Source organism: Oryzias latipes, chromosome 7, assembly GCF_002234675.1.
Source record: "Oryzias latipes chromosome 7, ASM223467v1".
Lineage (NCBI taxonomy): Eukaryota > Metazoa > Chordata > Actinopteri > Beloniformes > Adrianichthyidae > Oryzias > Oryzias latipes.
Window position 1 is genome coordinate 23,201,468 of NC_019865.2, and position 21,005 is coordinate 23,222,472.

The window sequence follows — 21,005 nt, forward strand, 5'->3', positions numbered from 1 at the left end:
CCAGTTACCCCAGTAGAACAGTGAACAGAAACAAATAACTGCAGTTGAAGAAGGTCTGGCTTGGTACTGCTGTGAGGAAACGATATCATGGGGATCCATTCATTCCAAGGCCCAGCCCGACCACAGGGGCCATTACCGCAGCGCCCGCCCAACACAGGGCAGCCCAGGGCCCCATCCATGGCTATTAGACCACAGAGTGGGACCCCAGCCCGCCCGACCAGAACGGGCACCACAGCAACGGCATGCCCTACAGGTCAAGCTGGTGGTGCCCAAGAACGATGGATCCCCCAGAGGAAACACTGGAGTAAAAAACATCAGAATAAAAAATAAAAATGATCATAAAATAACAACAATAAAAATAGAAAAAGATAAAAAATAAAATAAGATATAAGAATGTTAGTAATTAAAAAATAAAAAACGTCAGTGATTAAAACATAACCTAAGTATCATTGGTAAAATAACAATAAAAAGATTTGCATATAAGAAACAAAGATAATAATAGTCCTTACAAGAAAATAAATAATTAAATAGATAAATAAATAAACAAATAAATATGTAAATAAATACCTCAATTAATAAATAGATGAATAATAAAAGACATAAGGAATGATCAAAGTCATATAAAAGCCAGACTAAAAAGGTGGGTCTTGAGCCTCTTCTTAAAAACCTCTACAGTCTCTGCGGCCCTGAGGCTCTCTGGCAGGCCGTTCCACAGGCGAGGGCCGTAATGGCAGAACGAAGCCTCACCATGTGTCTTGGTCCTTACCTTAGGGACAACTAAGAGGCCAGTGCCAGAGGACCTCAGGGTCCGCGAGGGTTCGTATTTTAAAATAATATCATTTAAATAAGAGGGCCCAAGACCATAAAAACATTTGTAAACCATTAAAAGAACTTTAAAATCAATCCTGAAACGCACAGGGAGCCAGGACATCCCATTCTAGTTATTGGTAAGGTGTGAGCTCTATCCCCGTTACTGGCTCCATCCACTAGGTGTGCACATGATACGATTGTGCCTGTAGAAAACCCATAGACCTTGGTGTTTCGTGTGGGGCCATCGTACAGTTTTGCCTATTTTTCACCCCCAGACAGCCCATACCTTTTTGAACCTTTCTTTATCCAGGTAGGTACATCGAGAACAACTTCTTATTTACAACGACAACCTCAGTATTTAGGCATAAGGGCGGTTATGACTAAGGCCTGTTCCTTCCGGGGGGTTGATCCGTATGGGTGTTGCACGTTTTTGGGTTGTCCGTGTCTATGGAGGGTGTACGCACAGGAGGGGCCACATCTTAAAGGGAGTCTTGCAGTTGCCTAGAGGCTCAAACGACTGCCTTAAGGGACGTCATGAAAATAGAATGTACCATTCTTATGTGTGTCGACACTGAGCGTTTTTTTGCAGATTGAGATGGCTGGAAAGGTCGATCCTCACAACCTGCCTACCCCTAGAACACAACCCCAATCATTAATCACTTCTGGTTCAAGAGCACATTTAAAAGGTCAATCTGTAAAGATCTGCATGGACATTAAGAGTTCATTCTACTGGAATGAATTCTGTAGCTGTTCAGCATTAAAACGATGAAACTGTTGAGGGAGTGAAGACGGATATTAACTTCCTACACCCATATCTAAGATTAGATTTAATAACGTTTTTTTTTTTTCTGGGCAGAAACTCAAATGTTATCAGCATTTACAAAAAATACAGAATAAAGCGAAAGATATAAGATCCATTGAAACTAAAAATTTAAATTCACAGGATACCGTATATATAAAAGCTTCCCAATATGAACAAACATTAGCATATCCAAATGACTTAGGAGATACTATCAAAGCAAGGTAAGGGAGAAAAAAAAAGGCTGTGTAAAGAGAGCACTGATTAAATAATATCGTTTATTGAGCAAGCTTTAAAAAAATCCAATCAGATGCATCTCCAACTAAGAAATGGGATTTGGATTCTTGGAATTCATTGATTCATCCTTTTTAAATTTCCTCCTTGCACTTGCATGCAAGATCAGTGTTTGTTTGGTTTGAATCAATAATATCAAAAAATTCTAAAGATGTTTTTTCTAGATGTTTGATCAAATGAAAAGGACAAATTGAATCTAAGTTCAGTACAAAGCAACCATATCCAAACTTAAGAAGTAAGTCCTTAAGGATCTAATTTTTCATCCGTCTTACCGTAATTGTATAAGATCAAAAGACGTTTTTCTTTTTTTTTTTAAGTTGAGAATTTTTTTGGTGCTACTTCTAGGATTAAAGGGCACATAATGACAGAATATGAAGTTTTTCTCTGTATTTAGCATCGCTGGCTTTACCGTTCTTTAGTACTGGGAGGTAGTGGCTGATGCCAGAAATAAAAAAATTGAAAGAATTCAAGCATTTTCAATTTTTTTTACAGATTCACTTTCAAACTCTATGACTTAAAGGGCCTACATCAGGGTTCGACAACTGGCGGCTCCGGAGCCGCATGCGACTCTTTCCTCCCTGTGCTGCGGCTCTCTGTGTTTTTGTAAAATAACTATCATGTTCTAAGATTGTTGCAGTGCCTTTAACACTGTCAGGTAGTGCGAACGTTGCTACTATGATGACCGTATGCTGTTTGTGATGAACACGCTGGAGGGGGGGGGGTGTACGTGGGGGAAAAACAACGATCAGGTAGAGAGGCGGGGGGCGGGGCTTAGACTCACTTATGATTCCAGACCCGCAACAAACTAACAGCTGTCTCCTAATAAAAAATAGTTGTCATCCATAAAATGTATATACTTTGGGTTTACTGGATTTAAAAAAAATAATTAAATAAATAGATAGGAGTCTGCATCAAAGTGAATTTGTTTCCATCATCTCACTCATCTTAACTCTGGGTGTTTGACAGACAGAAAAGTCTATTCAAGGTTGTGGAAAATGGACGAAAGATCAAAGGAAACATCACGCTCATAACAAAGAAATATAATTAAAATAAATAATCAAAAAAATATCCTGACAACATTTTGAATCAATACAAGTCTTGTCAAATGAACTATCGTCATATTTCGGCAACAAAATTTGTTCTAACACCATAGTTTTGCGGCTCCCTGTGCTTTCATGTCGGTGGGAAACGGATCCAAATGGCTCTTTGAGAGGTTTAGGTTGCCGACCCCTGGCATACATTATGCTCTTCTTAAGCCTTTCAGAGTAAACTATAGCATATAATTACATAATACACAGAAGAACAAATTTTAAATTAAACACTACTCATTTTCGCAAGCGCCGTTCACTTGGAAATAAGACGTCTCGATCTCTGAGGCACCGCCTCCTGCTCCTTGTGGGCGTCACCCATTTCATGACGTCAACCTACTGCCAGCCTGTCTGTGTTTCACCCACAAAAACAAAAACATCTAAAGCCTTGCAAAGATAGATAAAAGTGTGTATTGTGCATTTAAATGAAAGTGCCTTTGCCGATCAAGGTGGGTGTGTGTGTGTGTTTGCCAGGGGACAGTGCTGGCAGTGCAGACTTTTCCTGGAAGGGGCTGTTCCTCACTTTCATACATAACAATGTGAGGACCCGCTTGTTCTCATGGATAGGGAGGGGCTGGTGCTCCAAGAGCAGGTTTTTAGAGGAAAAACTCTGAAATTTGTGAATGGATCAAAATACCACGTTGGGGTCGTTTCTCGTGAGGAATAAACAAAGAGTTCAAAAAAGTTGCACGATATAAATCCTTTAGATGTGAACTTTAACATTCAGGCCCCCCACCCACCCCACCCACACACACCTTCCAAAACCTCCCGGAAAGGTTAGAGGATTAAGGTTACAGATATTTATCATGAAAGGAAAAAAAACTAACCAGAAAATGAAGCGTGAATGCTTTTTTCCTGAAAATATATCAGCAAAATATCAACAAAACTGAACGCTGATATTCTAAAATGCCCCAAAATGGTTCCTGTTTAATAAATAGAATAGACAGCTAGAGATCCCAAGACTAAAGCAACCTGATCAAATTGTGTGAGCCACATTAGCTGTTAAAATGCCAGCTCTCAGTTTCTATAACTTCCAGATTTATATCAATCTGTCAGCTCAGTAGAAAAAAAAATCAAATGTCATTTATTGTGTTGATGCTTGATCATACCATCATAGGTGCCACTCTCCAGCAGCATCCCACTTTCCTCCAGCTCCCGGAACTCCGCCACAGTGATGAAGTTGTAGTCCACTCCTGGAATTTCCTTGTCTCTGGGCTGCCGAGTGGTACCTGACAACAACAACAACAAAAAAGACAACGTGAGAAAAAAGAAACAAAAAAAAGTAGAAAAGGCCACTAAATACCATTTTGTATGGGTGGATGTTAGTAGAGATGAGGGGGCAGTTCTAAAACCCAAAGGGATGCGGATGGTGGCAAATACAGCACTGAAGGGGAAGGTCTGGGTCTACATCATGAATAAGCAACAGCGCTAGAGCTGCAAAGCCAGAACGTCATTACTCCAACATGATTCAGTCAAAAACTTCTGCTGTTACACTGCAAAGAAAGTGTAACTGATGGGAATGATGGAGCTTTTAATTACACACGCTGATTATCATCCTCGCCGCACAGAAACCATGGCGAGGGGTTTGCCATGCCGACCCTATTTCAAAGTTGGCTTTTTCCAGGTGGACCCATTTCCTGTCCAGGTTCTACCTTCTGGAGGAATAAAAAAAGGACTGGTTTGGTTCAGTGCTGCCCTGTGACGGACTGAGCAAAACAGAACTAGAAACCAGCTAATTTGAATGAAACTGTTGTAAAATATGCCTACTTAAGGGAGAAATGAGAGTTTCGTGGGATTAAAATTGTTATTTTTTTTGTTATTGTCCCCCCAAAAAAGTAATTCTATTCTTACAAAGTTTGACCTCAAACATGATTCATAGTTGTTGTAAATTGTACAGATTTTTTGCCTTGTGGTTGGTGTCAATTGTCTAAAACAAAGCTGACTACAGGAGGATGGAACACTACAGGTGTTCAAACGGTTTTCAATTCTTCCCCATTTCCTCCGTTCACCTCATCATAACACAAACTCTGCAGAGCTTCCAGTCGAGCCTAAAACCGTCCAGCTGTTTTGGCCTTTCTTCAGTTTTTGACTGCAAGGCTTTTCTGAAAATGTGCTTTTGTGACTAAATGTATGCTCCATAACACTCAGTGTGTGGCTCTTCTTATACGCAGCATTGACTTTCTGCTAAACTACATCTCTGTATGCGTCTTTACTGCATCAGAAATTAGAAATGATAACGACTCCCCCTTGTTTATGAACATTTATTCCTTTTTTCCCCATTAAAATCCATTTTGATTGAGAATTAAAAAGAAAGTTTTGACTATTTAGCAAAAACGCTTAAAACTGCAGATGTGATTATCAGAGGGGAGAGTTGAAACCACAAAAGGGAGAATTATGAGGTAGAACAGGGAAACGTGGTGCTTCAACTTGGACTTGTTAAATCAGCTGTTGTTTCAGCAAATGCTGAGACGCGATTCCAGATCTGAACGCTTTTGATGTTTGATGTGAAGTTGATGAAACTGTTCCAACAGGATAAGAAGCCATTGAGTTAAATGAAGTTGCAGATAAACTTTGGAAGACTCGTCATGGACAGTTGGGAACATTTAAATGTAAACCTTATTTTTGACGGTTTAAGCAAAAAAAAGAAAGAGAAGGAAGATAAATGTTTGGCTTATGAATTTCCTTTGTCAAACAGACACCATATCGGGTCCAAATATGACTATCTGATTATAGATTAAAAATGCATACATAAAAAAACTATTGCTGTCAGCCTGGTGATTGGATTTACAGTAACTGCATTTAGGATTCCACGGTGTGCGTTAAAAAGTAATAACGCACACTTCGAAGGCCATTAACCCACTAATACCATGGTCACTTACAAAAGCAATACACATTAACCAGTTATTATTCCTTAATTCTTGTTTTTTCCCGATTTGACTCGCTTTTCTCACATAAAGCGGACTATTTGTCATGTAAGAAATAGTCTGTGTCGCGCCGCACCACTGCTGCAGTCAAGATTCGGCGATATAAAGCAATATATATATGCTGATCGTCCCGATAGGTTAAATAAAGCATCAGTTCAGAGAGAAAGTTCACCTTTTATCTCTTGTTTTTGTCCAAATGATGAAGCAAAAGGTTGTTTTAAAGAAGCCGGCGCAGTGACACAAAACATTTAAGCTAGGTGACCGGAACTTCTTTTTTCACCGTGCGGCTATCAGGTTTTAACGCACACCCAGCAGCCAATCAGAATCGAGTATTCACCCGGACCATGATTTAACAAAAGATAAAATATGTGCAAAATTATGTGACATTTGGAAAAATCATGAATCCATTTTTCAATTGTTGAAGCAAGTGAAGTAATATCAATAGAAATCAATCAATTTAACCATTTTCAATAATTGATTAGGCATTTTTTTTTAATAAGGTAATGCTGTGAAGTAAAATAAAAAAGGGTCCATAATCTGTCGAATGACCAAGGTTGGAATTCCTTCTTCTGCTGATTAGCAGCCGTTCTTCTGGTTTAAACAGTTTACAGTTCTTTTCAATGTTATGTCTGCAGACAACACGCCAGGAAAACAGTGGAACCTCTTTCTAGATCCAAGAGGAACTACAAAACTGCTTATTGGGGGAAAACTTTCATTTTGTTTTTTTACTCGTTTGATTTATGAAGCCCCATTGACGTATAGAAAGTCCATATCATTTCATAACCCTGCAATCAAATGAATAATAATGCAAGAAGGTCTGCATCTTTGTCTGAGGAAGTGTTGTTCAGTCAAACATTTCTGAAAAATGTAAATACATGCAGAGATGGCATGAAGCTCTGCTTTTCTGCTTTGAAGCTCTTACACCTCCATTTATTTCTCGAGGCTCAGTGAGCCGCATTTGTGAGATTTATCAGTCACTGAGGAGGAAACTCAACCTCTTCTCTGCTCATAAGACGATGTGATGCTTTACATAAATGTAAACGCTCCTCTCCTCTTTGTCTCTCTGGCAGGAACACATGAACAGTGATCTCTTCTGTCCTCACATTCTTTCAATGGACTGCAGAGAGCCTTCTTTTCACGCTTCTATAGTTTAGCTTTTTTTTTTTTTTTTTTTTTTGTTAAGCAATGACCAAAGTGGAACATTCTGGGACATGCAATGTCTTGCAGCCTGTATCTTCAAAAAAACCTTTGGCCATAACCTGAAGCCCGGTGATATTAGATCTCCTGTCGCCCTCACGGGGGTCAAGCGGGAGTCTTAACGAAGCCTCGAGGTGTGTAGTGCGAGCAGAATTCACGCTCGTCTCAGGTGTTGCTCCGCCTGCACCAGCCCAGACAGACGTCACACTACAGCGGGTAAACAGGCTTCTTGTCGGGTCGCTGAGGCTCAGAGCAGAATGAAAAGGCACAGACTTGGCTGAGCCTGAGCAGAGTAGATGCCTTCTTGTGAGTAGATCTCTTTTCAGGCCTGCAGATCATACGCTGGTAGTCACCACTAATTTAGAGAATCAATAACTTTCTTGGACCAACAAAGAACATTTAGGTTTCCACGTGCTAATTTATAACCGCTAGAATCAAAATGCTGAATTCTCCAACAAATCTAACTGTGGAGGCAGAAGTTACAGGTTTGTGAGAGCCAGAAATGTTGCTCGTTTGTCTCTCATCTTTTTAAGTAGGAGAATTTGAACAATTGGTGGCTGACTAAATACTTTGTTGCCCCGTGGTACCAGCTTCCTCCCCACAACGTTTTCTGCATCACGCTATCCTATTTCAATGCCACTACATACCTCCTCATACCTCATACCAATTGTCATGGTTTCCAGGTAGATATCTGTAATTCCAGATTCTCCTGCCATTCAATGATCTGTCATTATACAACAGATTGATAAGTTGGAATGCAGTTGTACTCATGATTCCCATTAAAATTAGAAAGACATAGGTTTTATGTAAAAAGGAAAAAAAACTCGCAAGGAAATATGAACACGTTCTTTGGAATTCCAAAACTGATGCAAAGTGCAGGAGGGAGCCGAATATAAATCTGCAGCCTTGAAGTTTTGCAATGAAAATTCTGTCAAAAAAGATCGAATTAGCTGCGCCACAAAATGACCTGATAAATAAATCATTTGATGACAAACTGAATTTACAGAAGAGACTAATTAGCTGCATCACAGAAATGAAGACGCTGATTATTTTTAAGCATAATTGAACAAAACATTCCGAGTTTGAAGTTGATGAACATTAAAGAAAATTCTAGAAAGATGCAGGAGAGGGTTGACGTTACTCACAGGGAATGGTGCGCAGGTACAGGTTGTCTCTGATGACCTGCTGCAGTTTGTGGTCCACGGAGCCCTTCTGGAACTGCAGACTGAGGTAGTGGTGCAAATCAGTATTCAACACCTTACCTGGAAGGAAAGAAGAGAGTGAGTTCAGACACTCGGGAAAGCATCTTCACCGAGTCCATTTGCAAAACACACACTGTGATTAACCAAGGGACATCAAACATTTATGGAGTGCAGAAGAGCATGTTAGGGCTGGCAAAGCAGCTGAAGGACGTGTCTGTGATGTGCAGATGATCTGCGGTAGAATACGGCAGATCTTTTTGGAGATTCTGGGATGGACTTGGTCCGATTGGGCAGAAAATGTAGAGAAATTTTACATTTTACAAAATTCAAGAGTGTTTGGTTTAACACAGACAAACCAAACTTCCTAAAAAGAAGCAGTTTTGGTCTTCTACACTACAAAATGTTTACGGCAAAGATATTTTTGATTCTTCCTCCAGAACTCAATAGTTCAGGTGAGCTTTCACATCTGCCAAATGAAACAGACTAAAGGTGCTTTCACACCTATAAGGTTCCATGTACTAGGTGAAAAACACTTTCTCACCTTTAATTGGTTCTGTTTGCTTTCACACATATAAGTCTGAGGAGCAGACCAGAGACTGAACCTCACAGAACCGCTATAAAAAACTCTGCAGTTCTGCCAGCTGGTCACTAGTGGGGTCGTAAACAATTTGAACAATTTGACCTAAATTCTTTTTAAACAGCACGAAAAAAAGAAGCTGACAAGTCCTGCTTGGTCTCTTGTTATCCCGTTTTAATGGGTTTGGTGCAGTGGTGGAGTGATAGACCACTAACCGGAGGAATTGCAGGTCTGATTCCCGCCATGCCTGCCCATGTGTCGAAGTGTCCTTAAGCAAGACACTGAACTTTATTGGTCCTGGTGGTTACAAGTTGGTGCCAGTATGACAGCAGAGCAACCATCAGTTTGTGGATGATAGATAAATTGAAAAGAATTGATCCCACAATGGGAAAATTGAGTTGATGTATTAATTGAAATTGAATGCGTGTCAATGGTGTATACCTTTATGGCACTTTACTACCTTCAAAGAAGGCCCAAAGCTCTTTAAGGTCACACTCCATTCACCCAATCACACACACACACACATTCACACACTAACACACTAACACTGCTTCCAACCAATAACCACCAGGCCCAACGTGGGGTTCAGTGTCTTCCCCAAAGACATTTAGACAAATAGGCAGGGCAGGAACCGAACGTGCGATCTTCCAATCAGAGGTCGACCGTTCTACCTCTGCACCATGGCCACCTCATGTAAAGCTCCTTGGACCTTAATCAAAATTATGTAGGCATATGCCATTTACCATTTTATCTATTGTCTCGCCTACTTACAACATCAGACGTAGTCTTGATCCACACTAACTCTGATTGGCGCCATTTCCTGGTGCGAAACAAGCAACTCGGTGAAAGCCTCCTCAGATCTGTTGTCCCCAGATAGACAGAGAGATGTCCCAATTATCTGCTGCAGTGAGGCCCTGCGCTTTAAACTACCTTATCTTACAGTACCAGCATCGCCTGTTCAAAACCGTCCCACAAATCTAACTATGATGACGATCCCCTGGGTCTGCATCACAAAAATCCAATTCCGTGTTCCTTGCCTGCTTTCCAGACTGTGCAAGTCTATTGTACATGGAAGGAGTGTGCTCAAAGTGTGTATTAGTGTCTTCAAGAGTCCCTGACATCAGTATCAAAATCCAGAAGAGCTCTTAAAAAATCAAGAGTGTTGACAAATCAAAGCTAAGCAGCATCTGGACTGAATGCTGATAAGTTCCTAATGAGAACTGCATGAAGGCGAAGTGGATCTATCACCCACCTGCAGAGGGTGTACATACACAAATGCACCTATTAGTATTCCATCAACTTCACTTCAACTGAGTGAGTCACTCTGACAGACACTTCTACTGTAGGCTCAGAAATCACAGCGGATTTGCTCCGACTTCCTTGAGAAACATCATTGGGCTGTATTAAGATTCACTCTCAATGCTATAAAAATGTTTTGGACGGGCACGATAGAATCCTCCAATGAAAGAATTCAACGTGAGTTTGCCTTTGGACTCATGGCTGACGTTTTTTTGTTTTTTTTTTAAGAATTCATTTCTGGAATACAATGAGAAATCTGCCTGCAGTGAAACCAAAACCAAATAGAAAATTCAAAAATGTCTTTCAACTTCATTTCAATTGGTCATCAAGGTTCCAAAGAGATCAAACAATGGCTTTGAAAAGAGTATAAGAGGTTTGGCTCCAAACCTCTATAAAACAAATCGGGAAAATAGTCATCTTTGAAGGGTATGTCAGATACTTAGCCAAACTGGATCTTAAAAAGTAGACCAACTGCAACTTGTTAGATGTTTAGGGTTACGGTAACATGAGGCATTGGCTCTGGATTGTGCGACTCCATGGATTTTTAATTAGCGCAACAAATGTGAGGAATTTGGGTCAAGGAAACAAAAGCTGGGTCTGGCCATGCATCAACTCTGAGGTCCGTGTTCCCAGAAGCTACCACACACAAAAAAGCCCCAAATTCCAATGCAAGAATATACATCTTAAGGCCTCCCACTGGCGCAGGCCTGTTTTTGTGTTAAAAGAGTGATTATTCCTCCACACATACCCATTTTCACACACTGCCTGGAGAGATAAGCTGGTTTCAGTATGGGTAACGAAGAGGGGGGTAATTGTTCCCTCAGGACTCCGGAAACTAATAGTGGGTACCCCACTGCTGTAACAAAATCAATGTCTTTTTTGTACCCACTCTTGTGTACACAGAAACACATCCAGATCACCTCCCAAGTCCCACTCCGCTGCATCTGACAGTGCAGTCTTTGTGGCCCGCCTGTCAGGTTGCGTTTGCGCGCTAAATCGGACCTCCAGACATGGGGGGTGGGGCTGGGGGGGGCAGTGGATCGCCAGATGACCAGACAGTAGAAAAAAGCCCGCAGGGCACAATGAAAGTCTTTGTTGCGAGTCATTTGGATGTTGCGTGCGCTCACTCATACTGGGAGATTCATTGAGTGATGGGAGGGGGGTATAGATGGAGAACTAAAAAAAACCCAACTGCAAGTACCTGCAGGCTCCGGGGAGCAGAGGTGATGCATGTGGAAGGAAGCCCACCGTGCCTCCCCTCTGCTGCCCTTTCATCATTTCAATGCTGCTCCATTCCTAACTGTGTGTCCGTGACTCCCCCTCCGTGGAGATGCATCAGCTAGATCGCCACAGGGCTCCCCACACCTGTGCTGGAGATCACTCTCTAACTTGCTTTCAGCCTTTCCAGGCTCGCCCATCTGTCTTTCCTTTCGCCGTAAGCCATTCGAGCTCTGTGTTCCCCCTTGTATCGCACACCTTTGCTTTCAAGGGACGCGTGCATCTGCAGGTGACGCCAACCAGCTCTGACTTCAGCGTCAGTGATAGCAAACAGAATCTGAGCCCACGGTCTGTTGTGAGGGGCATGCATATATGGAAGGCGTGAAAAAAGATTGTGAAATGGAACAGGTTGGCAAAGGTTTTACTGTAAACAACAATGAAAGATGTGTAAACTCAAAATCTGCCGTCTCTCCACCAGTGTATTAGCATTTGGAAACTGTTACTCTCAGCACTTTATGCAGCCTGAAAAATTGTTCAATGGATTCACAATGACTGATGCTTTGTTAAATGCAATTTTTTACATTAAGGAATGGGCAAAACTACCCCTGGCCTTCACGCTAAACCTTCTTAGCATTAAGCAGTACAATTCCAATGCAAACAATTTTTCTAATTGTAAAGACATTTTTGAGAAATATCCCTTTTTCCTTTTAATTGTTGATGAGATTTAATTGACAATTGCATTAAAGCAAAGTGTATCAACACAGTTTACATTAGCAGGCTAGTAGAGGCTCAATTGTGTGTTCGAATGCATACTTTTACTCAAGATTCAGTTATTCAGAAAACCCAGAAAACCCTTCTTTTCTCAGTATGCATGCACAATATTCCTTTCACATTGAACGTGATCGTCAGGGGTGTGTAGTTTCTGTGTCAAATCAATTAGAGGTTCTGCTGCGGGGTTTGAGCAGTAGCATCAGCGCGACGCTTCCAGAGTACAAACATTTTAACTTTGGCGAAGCTTCACATAAAAAAAAAAAAGCAAGGTCGTGATATGTTGAAGTGAACAGCAAGTGGAGTCCAAAGCCAACATGGAGGAGACGCTGATTGTTCTCCTCTTGAAATTTATGATCGAATTCTTATTTGCAAAGACGCAATACTAAAAAGGTCTTTTAATATTATTGTTATTCTTCTCTCCTCGGACTAATGCGGGACACAAAGTCATCAAACTGGGTCACAGAGAGATGGGAGTACTGCTGAATGGGCCGTCATTCAGACCAGTGTTTTTCAACCAGTGTGCCGCGGCACACTAGTGTGCCGTGGGAGATGGTCAAGTGTGCCGTGGGAAATTGCCCTCATTCATCATTCACTGATCTAAAAACATTTCCCATCTCCAGGATATCAGCTCTTTGTTCATCCAAACAGGCATTGAGAAAACACTGAGTAGTTAAGAATATAAAAGATCTTAAAATTACTTTTTCTTTGTGTTTATTTAATTCTATTAAAGAAAGTTTGATAAGAATCACGGTACCGCGATTTACCTGCAGCTATGACAGTTTGCGGAAAAGTCCCGTCCCTTTAACTGTCTCCACCAATCATTCTTGAAGGCTTAATCACATGTCATCAGTCTGACCAATCAGAAGTGCTTAAAGTCTTCACTTCCTTGTTCTTAATTCTGCTGATAAAGTCGCTCAGTTCTAACAAAAATAGCAGCTAAAGCTCTTCTTTAGCGGTGTAGCTTTCCAGAGCCCGGTGTCAGACCGTGAAACAAGTGGACAATACAATGAAGGTCAGAGACGCGACGAGACTGCAAGTTTTCGGCAGTTTTCACACTCCATCTCCCATGATGTATTGGCTTAAAGGGCCAGTGTCCCAGCGCACAATGAGTTGTCCTTGCGAAACGCCTTGAAACCACAACAAACAAACAGTTTCTAAATTTTCTAATTTAACTTTCATTTCATCTCTTAGAAAAAACAGCACGTGAGATTGCGGGCGCGGGGGGGGGGGCTGTCGATCAATACAGACCATGAACTTCTGTTTTTTTTTTTTTTTTTGGATGCTGGTGTGCCGCGGGATTTTTTTCAAGGTTAAAGTGTGCCGTGGCTCAAAAAAGGTTGAAAAACACTGATTCAGACACACTACTGCACTGAGACTTCCGTGTCTTCAATACTTTAGCGATGAGGCAAAAAACTTTTGAGGGTAGCTCCACCCACAAACGGTGCGAGCAGCGGACATGCAGCATAAGAGTGGAATGTTTATTTATTAACTGACAGACAATCAGCTCCAGTACAACAAGTGTTGATCTAGATAGGGATAGGCCCCTAGCTTGTTAGCTAGCTTTTTGAGCCTCTACTAATTTAAACTTTTCGCCCATGTGGGGATAAAGAATTTACACTAAGTTGTAACTGAATGTTTTGCTTGTTTTCTGATAGTGGAAAAAAAACAACCTTTCAGTGACTCTTCTAGGGTAGCAGCAATGGTAGCAATGTTTTATCAAAGCTTAAAAACACAATTATTCATTATCTACAAGATAAAGTTCAACTGTAAGAAACTTAATTTAGTGTAATATAACTCAGAGTGCAAGATAACTACTTTAAATTTCATATCAAACACAAATCTATAGGCTATGCTTTTATTCCCCTCTATGCTAATGATCAAATATTATTCTTTACCATCTGTGTTTGTCCTATTTTTCCTCATAGTTTCCCTTAATCCAATAGGGTTTTAGGCAATAACTAACTATTTAGAGGGTGGCCTTTTTTTTTTAACAGTAAAAACCTATTCAATCCAATTACATGTTCAGCTTCTCGCAATGTTGGCCCCAATGGATGATGGGTAAGGGTGGGGAAAAATATTGACCTTAAAGCCAGCTATTCTTTAATTTTGTGGATATATGGCAGGCCCTGATTTCCTTTTCTAAAGTCAACATCTTGTAAATGCCTGACACATCACCACAATAATTGACCACATTATTTGAATAAATTATACTTGAACAAACAGAAACAAACAAAAAAGTTTTTATGATCCTTGATTGATTGTTTTAACACCATTATTATTATTTTGGGGATTGAATTTCTATTTAAAGTACCGTTAAGTCTGAAAAAATGTGGCAACTTTTTATTTTCTTTGAGACCTTTCATAAATCCGTTTTATTTTGTACAGTGACAAGCAACTTAAATTTATTAAATATCTGTCTCATTAAAATCCAATAAACAATTTCTACAAACATTTTTAAAAAAATCACTTATATAATGCCACATTAAAGGATTATATTACTTATTTTATTCCTAGATTTACTGATCAAAGAAAATGTCATTAATGTAGCCATAAAAAAATGAATACACTTATGTTATGTCTCTCATTTCAGTTAAATTAATGTAAAAACAATTCCCTAGTTAAACAGCTTTTTACTCTGTCCTATTTATCCAATTGCTTAAAAGTCAAACGATGACTGAAACCCCACAGCAACAAATGTCTTAGCAAGTAAACCCGTGTACCCCTCTGAAGTGAAACCATCAGTCTTTGTCACCCGTTCATTCTTGAATCCCAACAAACTAGCTTGTAGTCAGATTAACAACAGCCTAAACAACCAACTAGCTCAAAAGATATTTGGCGACGAATGTGTCAAACAGATCATCCATTTTTATAGATAAAATGCCTTTCTGGGAGGGGATCAGAGGTAGCACAAAGATGTCACCAGCAGGGGTGTCTGTGGATGCCTAATGAGGCGTTCTCTGACAGTGCAGCTCCAGAAACAGCCACAACGCCCCCGCTTTCTCTGCTAATTACCACCTTGTTAGGTTCATTTGGCAACTCGGGGCAACAGATTGTCCTGGAGGATTGTGTATGACTGGCAAACGGGGAATCAACACATTATCAGGAACTCAGGTGCACCAAGTTCATTCGCTTTCGGATTAAAGAGGCAGAAACTCAAGTTAAATGCGTAGTTACAGCAGGATTTACATCACACCAAGCAGCAACATCTTTTAAACTTGAGTTTTAAACCTCCTAACTCGAAAAACTGAGTGTTTTGACCATTTTCCTGTTTGTATCGAGTGACCACTTCAAAAGTTGGAGCTGTAATTGGGCACCAAGAAGGGGATGTGCTGGCAGTCAATTAATGGCTCCACAGCCCACGAGATCAATTAGTGAAGGATGTATGCTTCAGGATTAAAAAGAAAAAAAAAGGAATATGTAAATATCTATGTCCCCGGAAGAATTGCTGCCCTTCAGTTTAGATACACCCATCTTGAAATCCTATTACTGGTTCTTGTCATAACATAAGGTCAGTCTACACACACCGACCATTTCAGCTAGAAAAAAACAAATCTATATCTCTTTTTCTATACACTAAACATTGACATGGAATAATAGTTGTAGCAATTTAAAAGCAGACGATGTGCTAGACTTGGTTTGATCTTGCGATGCCATTAGGACCACAGCATTTTCTCCACACATTTGGCCTAACGCTGAGGCACATAATTGTAACAAATGGTTTCCCTGCACAATGTCTGAATGCTCAGTGGTATAGGTTTATTACCAGCAATGACATAGTCATTGGCACGATTTAAAACAGACATGGATAATGTCCAAAATCACTAAGCATTTGTAGAAAAATGTCCTCAGTAAGAATGTCTTCTCAGTTACAGGTTGCTGTTATTGGGTAAAAATATATGCAAATTATCCTTTAGTTAGGTCCCATGTTTGAGATCAAACTGGCTTAGTGCTTTTTAGGGTCATCAAACAGAAAACATTGACTCTGTAGAAACATCAGCTGTGCGTGGTGTTTGGTCTAATAGCTACATAAAGTAAGACATAAAGATAAGAAAGACGCCCTGTTTTTCACGCCAAACGACTGGCAGAATATGACAGAAGTGAGTATTTTCCCAAAGACAGAAAGAGAGGCGCAACCTTGAACTTGTCCTTTCTAATCCTGTTCATTGGATCACATTAGATAAACAGCTGAACAGATGAGTACATTTTGGAATAAGAGCCGGCAGAGTCACCCAGCGGTCATCCTACACAGACTGTCCTCTGCGTGTCAATAAAGCTGGCTGACAGACCTGTCGTCCGTCCAGCATTCGCTGCCTCCACGAGTTCCTGTAAGCTTTAGTTTGTACCAGAGAGCCCTTTAAGTCACTTTTTTGACTTTGGTAGTCAAGTCACAACTCTTATGTCTTAAAGTCCAAATACTTTTTTTTTGCCACTAAAGATCAATATGGTACAGATCAATACCCAGAAGGTACAACAAAGGAAAAACTAAAAGTTTAAAAAATGAACATTGTTAAATTTGAAGTCAAAACTTTAACTCTCCAGTCCCACGTATTTTCTATCAAAAATGCACTCTTCTTCAAATAACATCATTCGTCTGCTCCTAATTTTCAATTACTTGGATACAGAAATGCAATTTTGAGAATAAAGTTCATAATATTTGTCCTCCATCATCAGAAAAATGCCACAAGAACATATCAAAAACACCAAAAACACAATTTTTTTAAAAGTCTTTAAGCCTAGGAGCCCATCTCTGGTTTGGTAGTGTAGGGATTAGAACTCCCAAAACAAGTTTGGTTCTGTTCTTTCCTCTGAGAAAAATCTATGAGCATTCACACTGAAGTGAACTGCACTAAGGTTCATTTGCAAACAGATCCATGGTCTAAGGGGAACCAGGGTTCACTTCTTTGGCACCAGAGTTGTCAAATACAAGAGTTTATCTGAAGCAATTAACTTCCGTGCGGACCATACAGGAACTAGATGCGGCAGTGTGAATGTGTTCTTATAAACCAGATTAGTCAAGTAAACAGATTATAATCGGATAACTAAAATCCATGTCTACGGGTTTAATGCTGTTAAAACCGTGTAGGATTACTGCCTGGAGTGTTTTGTCAGACACTTAACGGTGACCCTGTTTGATAGGGATGGAACCTCTGAAGCAGCGGCCAGTCTTTTATTTAGTATAGAGCTGGTTTAGGGTGATTTTGCTCAGGTTTAGAGCATGCAAGGTGGGTTTTTTTCTTGTTTGTTCACATGGGGCATTCCTGCAGTCCCTTGTCTCCTTGCACTGGAGCCACAGTGTTGTTTTTTGTCTAGCACAGCTTGGATTGGGTAGACTTTTGATGACTTGGGAATGCCTGGTGCGTACCTTCAGGGATTCTGGGTAACAATGGCCAATTGGCTCTCTCTGGCTGGGGTTAGGTCCAGCACTGTGGGGGTTTGTACCCTTGCTGTTACTTTCAGTAACACGACAATCCATCTTAAAAATTGTGTCCTTCCAACGCTCACTTAGTCACTTAACTAAATGTATATTAAATATGTACAAATCCTTTGAATTAGTTATGATACATAGATGGTTGCATGATTTTTTCCCCCCTCAGGAATTTTTTTTTAACATAAACTGTGTCTGAAACAAACTGAAAGTGTAATGTTAAAACCTGAACAAAAGCATGTCACCAGTTTGTCAAAGTTTATCCTCGACAATGTGCACAACAATGGCAGCCTTTAAGAAAAGCGTTTCGTCGCATGCCTTTCTAAATCTATTTTCCCCGCGTCGCCGTGCACAGTTTAGTCAAAGAAAAAGCTTCTTTAAATAAACAAAGACATCAACGCAGCATCGCTTCTGCACCCAAACTGCTTTGGTTCCAAAGATTGAAAGGAAAATGATGGCACTGCGTAGAATAATCACGCAATCTAAAACTGCAGGGTTTTCGACCCACTAACTTTAGAGTTATGGCCAGCAGGTGAACTACAGGGGCATTTATAACAAGGCGTCTATAAGTTTCTGCACCGTTCCCCAGCAGTCTGTTTTCTCTTTCATCTCTGGGCTGTTCTGCCTTAGAAGCTCAAGTCCGCTCTAAAATGCACAGCTCCAAACTTCTACAGGAGAGGTTAATCCCTGTGTGAAGAATACAGATAAGATAAAGTGAGTGGAGACATTTTTTTTTTTTAAAATAATGAAGCAGAAAACAGGGGGAGGAGGACTGAACGCCTTTGTGTGTCATCCAGTGCACACGTTGAGCATCTTCTCCACAGCCTAGTTGTTCATCTGGTTGATCTTGTGCGGAGAGCAGAGAAAAGCTCTCCTAAGTACTCTGCATTGACAAAAGTCAGCTCTTGCTTGACGTCTTTTAGGTTTGAAACCTGCTTCCGTCTACACACGCGCACAAAACAGACCCACATACACGAAGACACGGACTCAGATCGCACATGAGCAAACACGTGTGCGTCCCCTCATGACTGATATATTCCAAAGAGGCTGAATGAAAAAGTACACATCAAAGAGGAGCCTAATCTTTTTCTCCTCATCTCCATGATGGAGAGCCGCTTTTACACCAGAGTGCATGAAGAGGGAGACAAATGGTTTCACTCTGATCTTTGGATCAGAGACAACAGAAGACAAAATATAAAGGAAGACCAATTAGTGTGTTGTGAGGGGAGGACAGGGATCACACGCACAAACAGAACCTGGAAGGGTCCACACGAATCACGATAAAACACTGAATGTATCAGATAAGATGGATGGTATGAAAAAAAAAGCCAGTTGCCAAATATTAGGGGTGTAACGATTCATTCTAGCAATGATTCAGTTCATATCATAACTTGTAGTTGATGATCTGATTCATAGTCAATATTGGCTACTTTAGCGCGTCGGAGACCAACGACTAATCACTGTTTGCTAAATTTAATTGGCATAAGTGTCACGAGGAGGGGAAAAAAGGTCAAGCTCAAATCTCACAAGCCATTTAAAAATTCCCCACCGCGATGGGTGGATAGACTATGAAGCTGCCGTCATTTCTGGCGCTAGTGCTCATTCTGAAAACAAACGGCAGAGCGTGCACGGAAATACTTGTCAGTGCTCTGCACTAGCATAGATAGATAGTGAGCGTTTGTTTTGTTCTGGCTAACCAGTGAGAAAGCAGAGAAGCGACTTGTCAAGATGTCAAGAAAAATTTCCCACTGATCCAAATACAGTTAAAAAAATAAAAATTGAAAAGTAATTGTTGTGGTTTATTTCTTTTTTTCATTCTGGTTTGTAAAAGGCTTGAATGCCTACGTTTTGGAAAGGTTTGTTTCTATGAGCAACTATTTATTTTGCACATCAGTTAAAGACTTTGTAGTTATTTTGTAGGGGTGTGTATTGGCAACAGTCTGGCGATACGATACGTATCCCGATATTTTACAGAAACATATATCCTTTTTGTTTCTTTTAAATATGACTTTGAAAAAACTCAACCTGAATTTGAATGTCTTCCACTGTAATAAAATGGTCAATTCAGTTTATTTAATGAGCATAATGTAAAAACACTGCAATTGTATCTCATATATAAGTTGCGTTTACCAAAGCAAATTCATGGTGCTTTTATTTTGGTAAGTTAAAATATAGAAAGGGAACAGTCAACATTGTCTGATTTGCAAAAAAAAATGTTTTTCAGTGTAAGAAAAAACAAATAATGAATGTGCCTTAACCAATAAGTTCCTTTTGGGGAAATAAAATGCTGTTTATTTTAAGCATTGCTTATTGTAGCTTCTGTATTGCTTTTAAACAGTTCAGGAGCCTGAATGGTGCTTCAAAAATAAAGGGTGGGGGACACACACTGATTCTTTCCAGAAACAATAAACTGTGATGATGAGGCAGCATGACAGAACGAAGGAAAGTTGCTATAATGTCACAAAAAAGGGGCTTTTGTTTACATATCGGTCTGCTCTGCTGCACCTGCAGCCACGCTTTTCACACATGGAAGTAACTGGTAACGCTCCTCGCCACGATGTTGGCCTATCTTTCAGAGCGTTGTACACGTCCCTTCAATCCATCAGGTCGCTAAACTAGAATCTGTTGCTGGGATGTTCTGCAGAACTTTGTCCCGCTTTGCCGATGGCATTTTTAGCAGATGCTAAGCGCATTAGCCGCTGCCGTGCTTCACTCGTATTTATCTGAGCCGCTAAAAAGCACAGCAATCCACGTTTTCATATCTTAATGGCAGCAACATGGCTCAGAGTTTCTGTTTGGTATCCATCCAAGGTAAAAACGAAGTATTTCATGTCTCATAACAACAGAACAAGCTGCCTCTGGCTGCAGTCTTCCTGTTGTTTTGTGCAGAGTAGAGCTGCTCTAAGAGGCTCCGTGCGCTCTGCTGCTGACTAGCGGTCGGAGGGTGAAGTGGACAACAAGAGTAAGACACTGAAGGACGCTCAGAAATAATTAAATAAATATCGTCCTGGCAGCATTTTGAATCGATACAAGTATTGCCAAATGACATATTGCGATATATTGCCGAATCGATTTTTTCTTACACCCCTATTATTTTGCACTTCAGTTTAAAACAAAGCAATAATTTCCATGTAAAACTAGCAGGGCTCCAGACTAACTTTTTTCACCAGGAGCACAGTGGCCCCTAACTGAAAATTTTAGGGGCTCAACCAGAAAATTTAGGGGCGCATACCGTAAATCAACATTATAACCAAATCTACTAATTTCCAATGTATTACTAGTAAATACTTTAATAATAGATGCAGAAATTACAATGTGCTGTTTCAAATTCAGTGTCACATTTTATTCTGCACTTTTGAAGATCCAATAACAAGGTAAACAACAGCACCATCACTGTCATG

At 40.3% G+C, this 21,005-nt stretch overlaps 1 protein-coding gene across 3 annotated transcripts in view; it reads right to left on the bottom strand.

Annotated features, from left to right (window-relative positions):
* Positions 1-21,005, bottom strand: part of LOC101159504 (membrane-associated guanylate kinase, WW and PDZ domain-containing protein 3) — a 151,134-nt gene that overhangs the window by 52,197 nt on the left and 77,932 nt on the right. For all 3 annotated transcript variants that reach the window (XM_023956848.1, XM_023956847.1, XM_023956849.1), the window contains exons 2-3: positions 8,258-8,374; positions 4,101-4,220 (exon numbers count right to left, since the gene is read on the bottom strand). In XM_023956848.1, the coding sequence (XP_023812616.1) occupies positions 4,101-4,220; positions 8,258-8,374 (237 nt within the window). The remainder of the gene's footprint in view (positions 1-4,100; positions 4,221-8,257; positions 8,375-21,005) is intronic.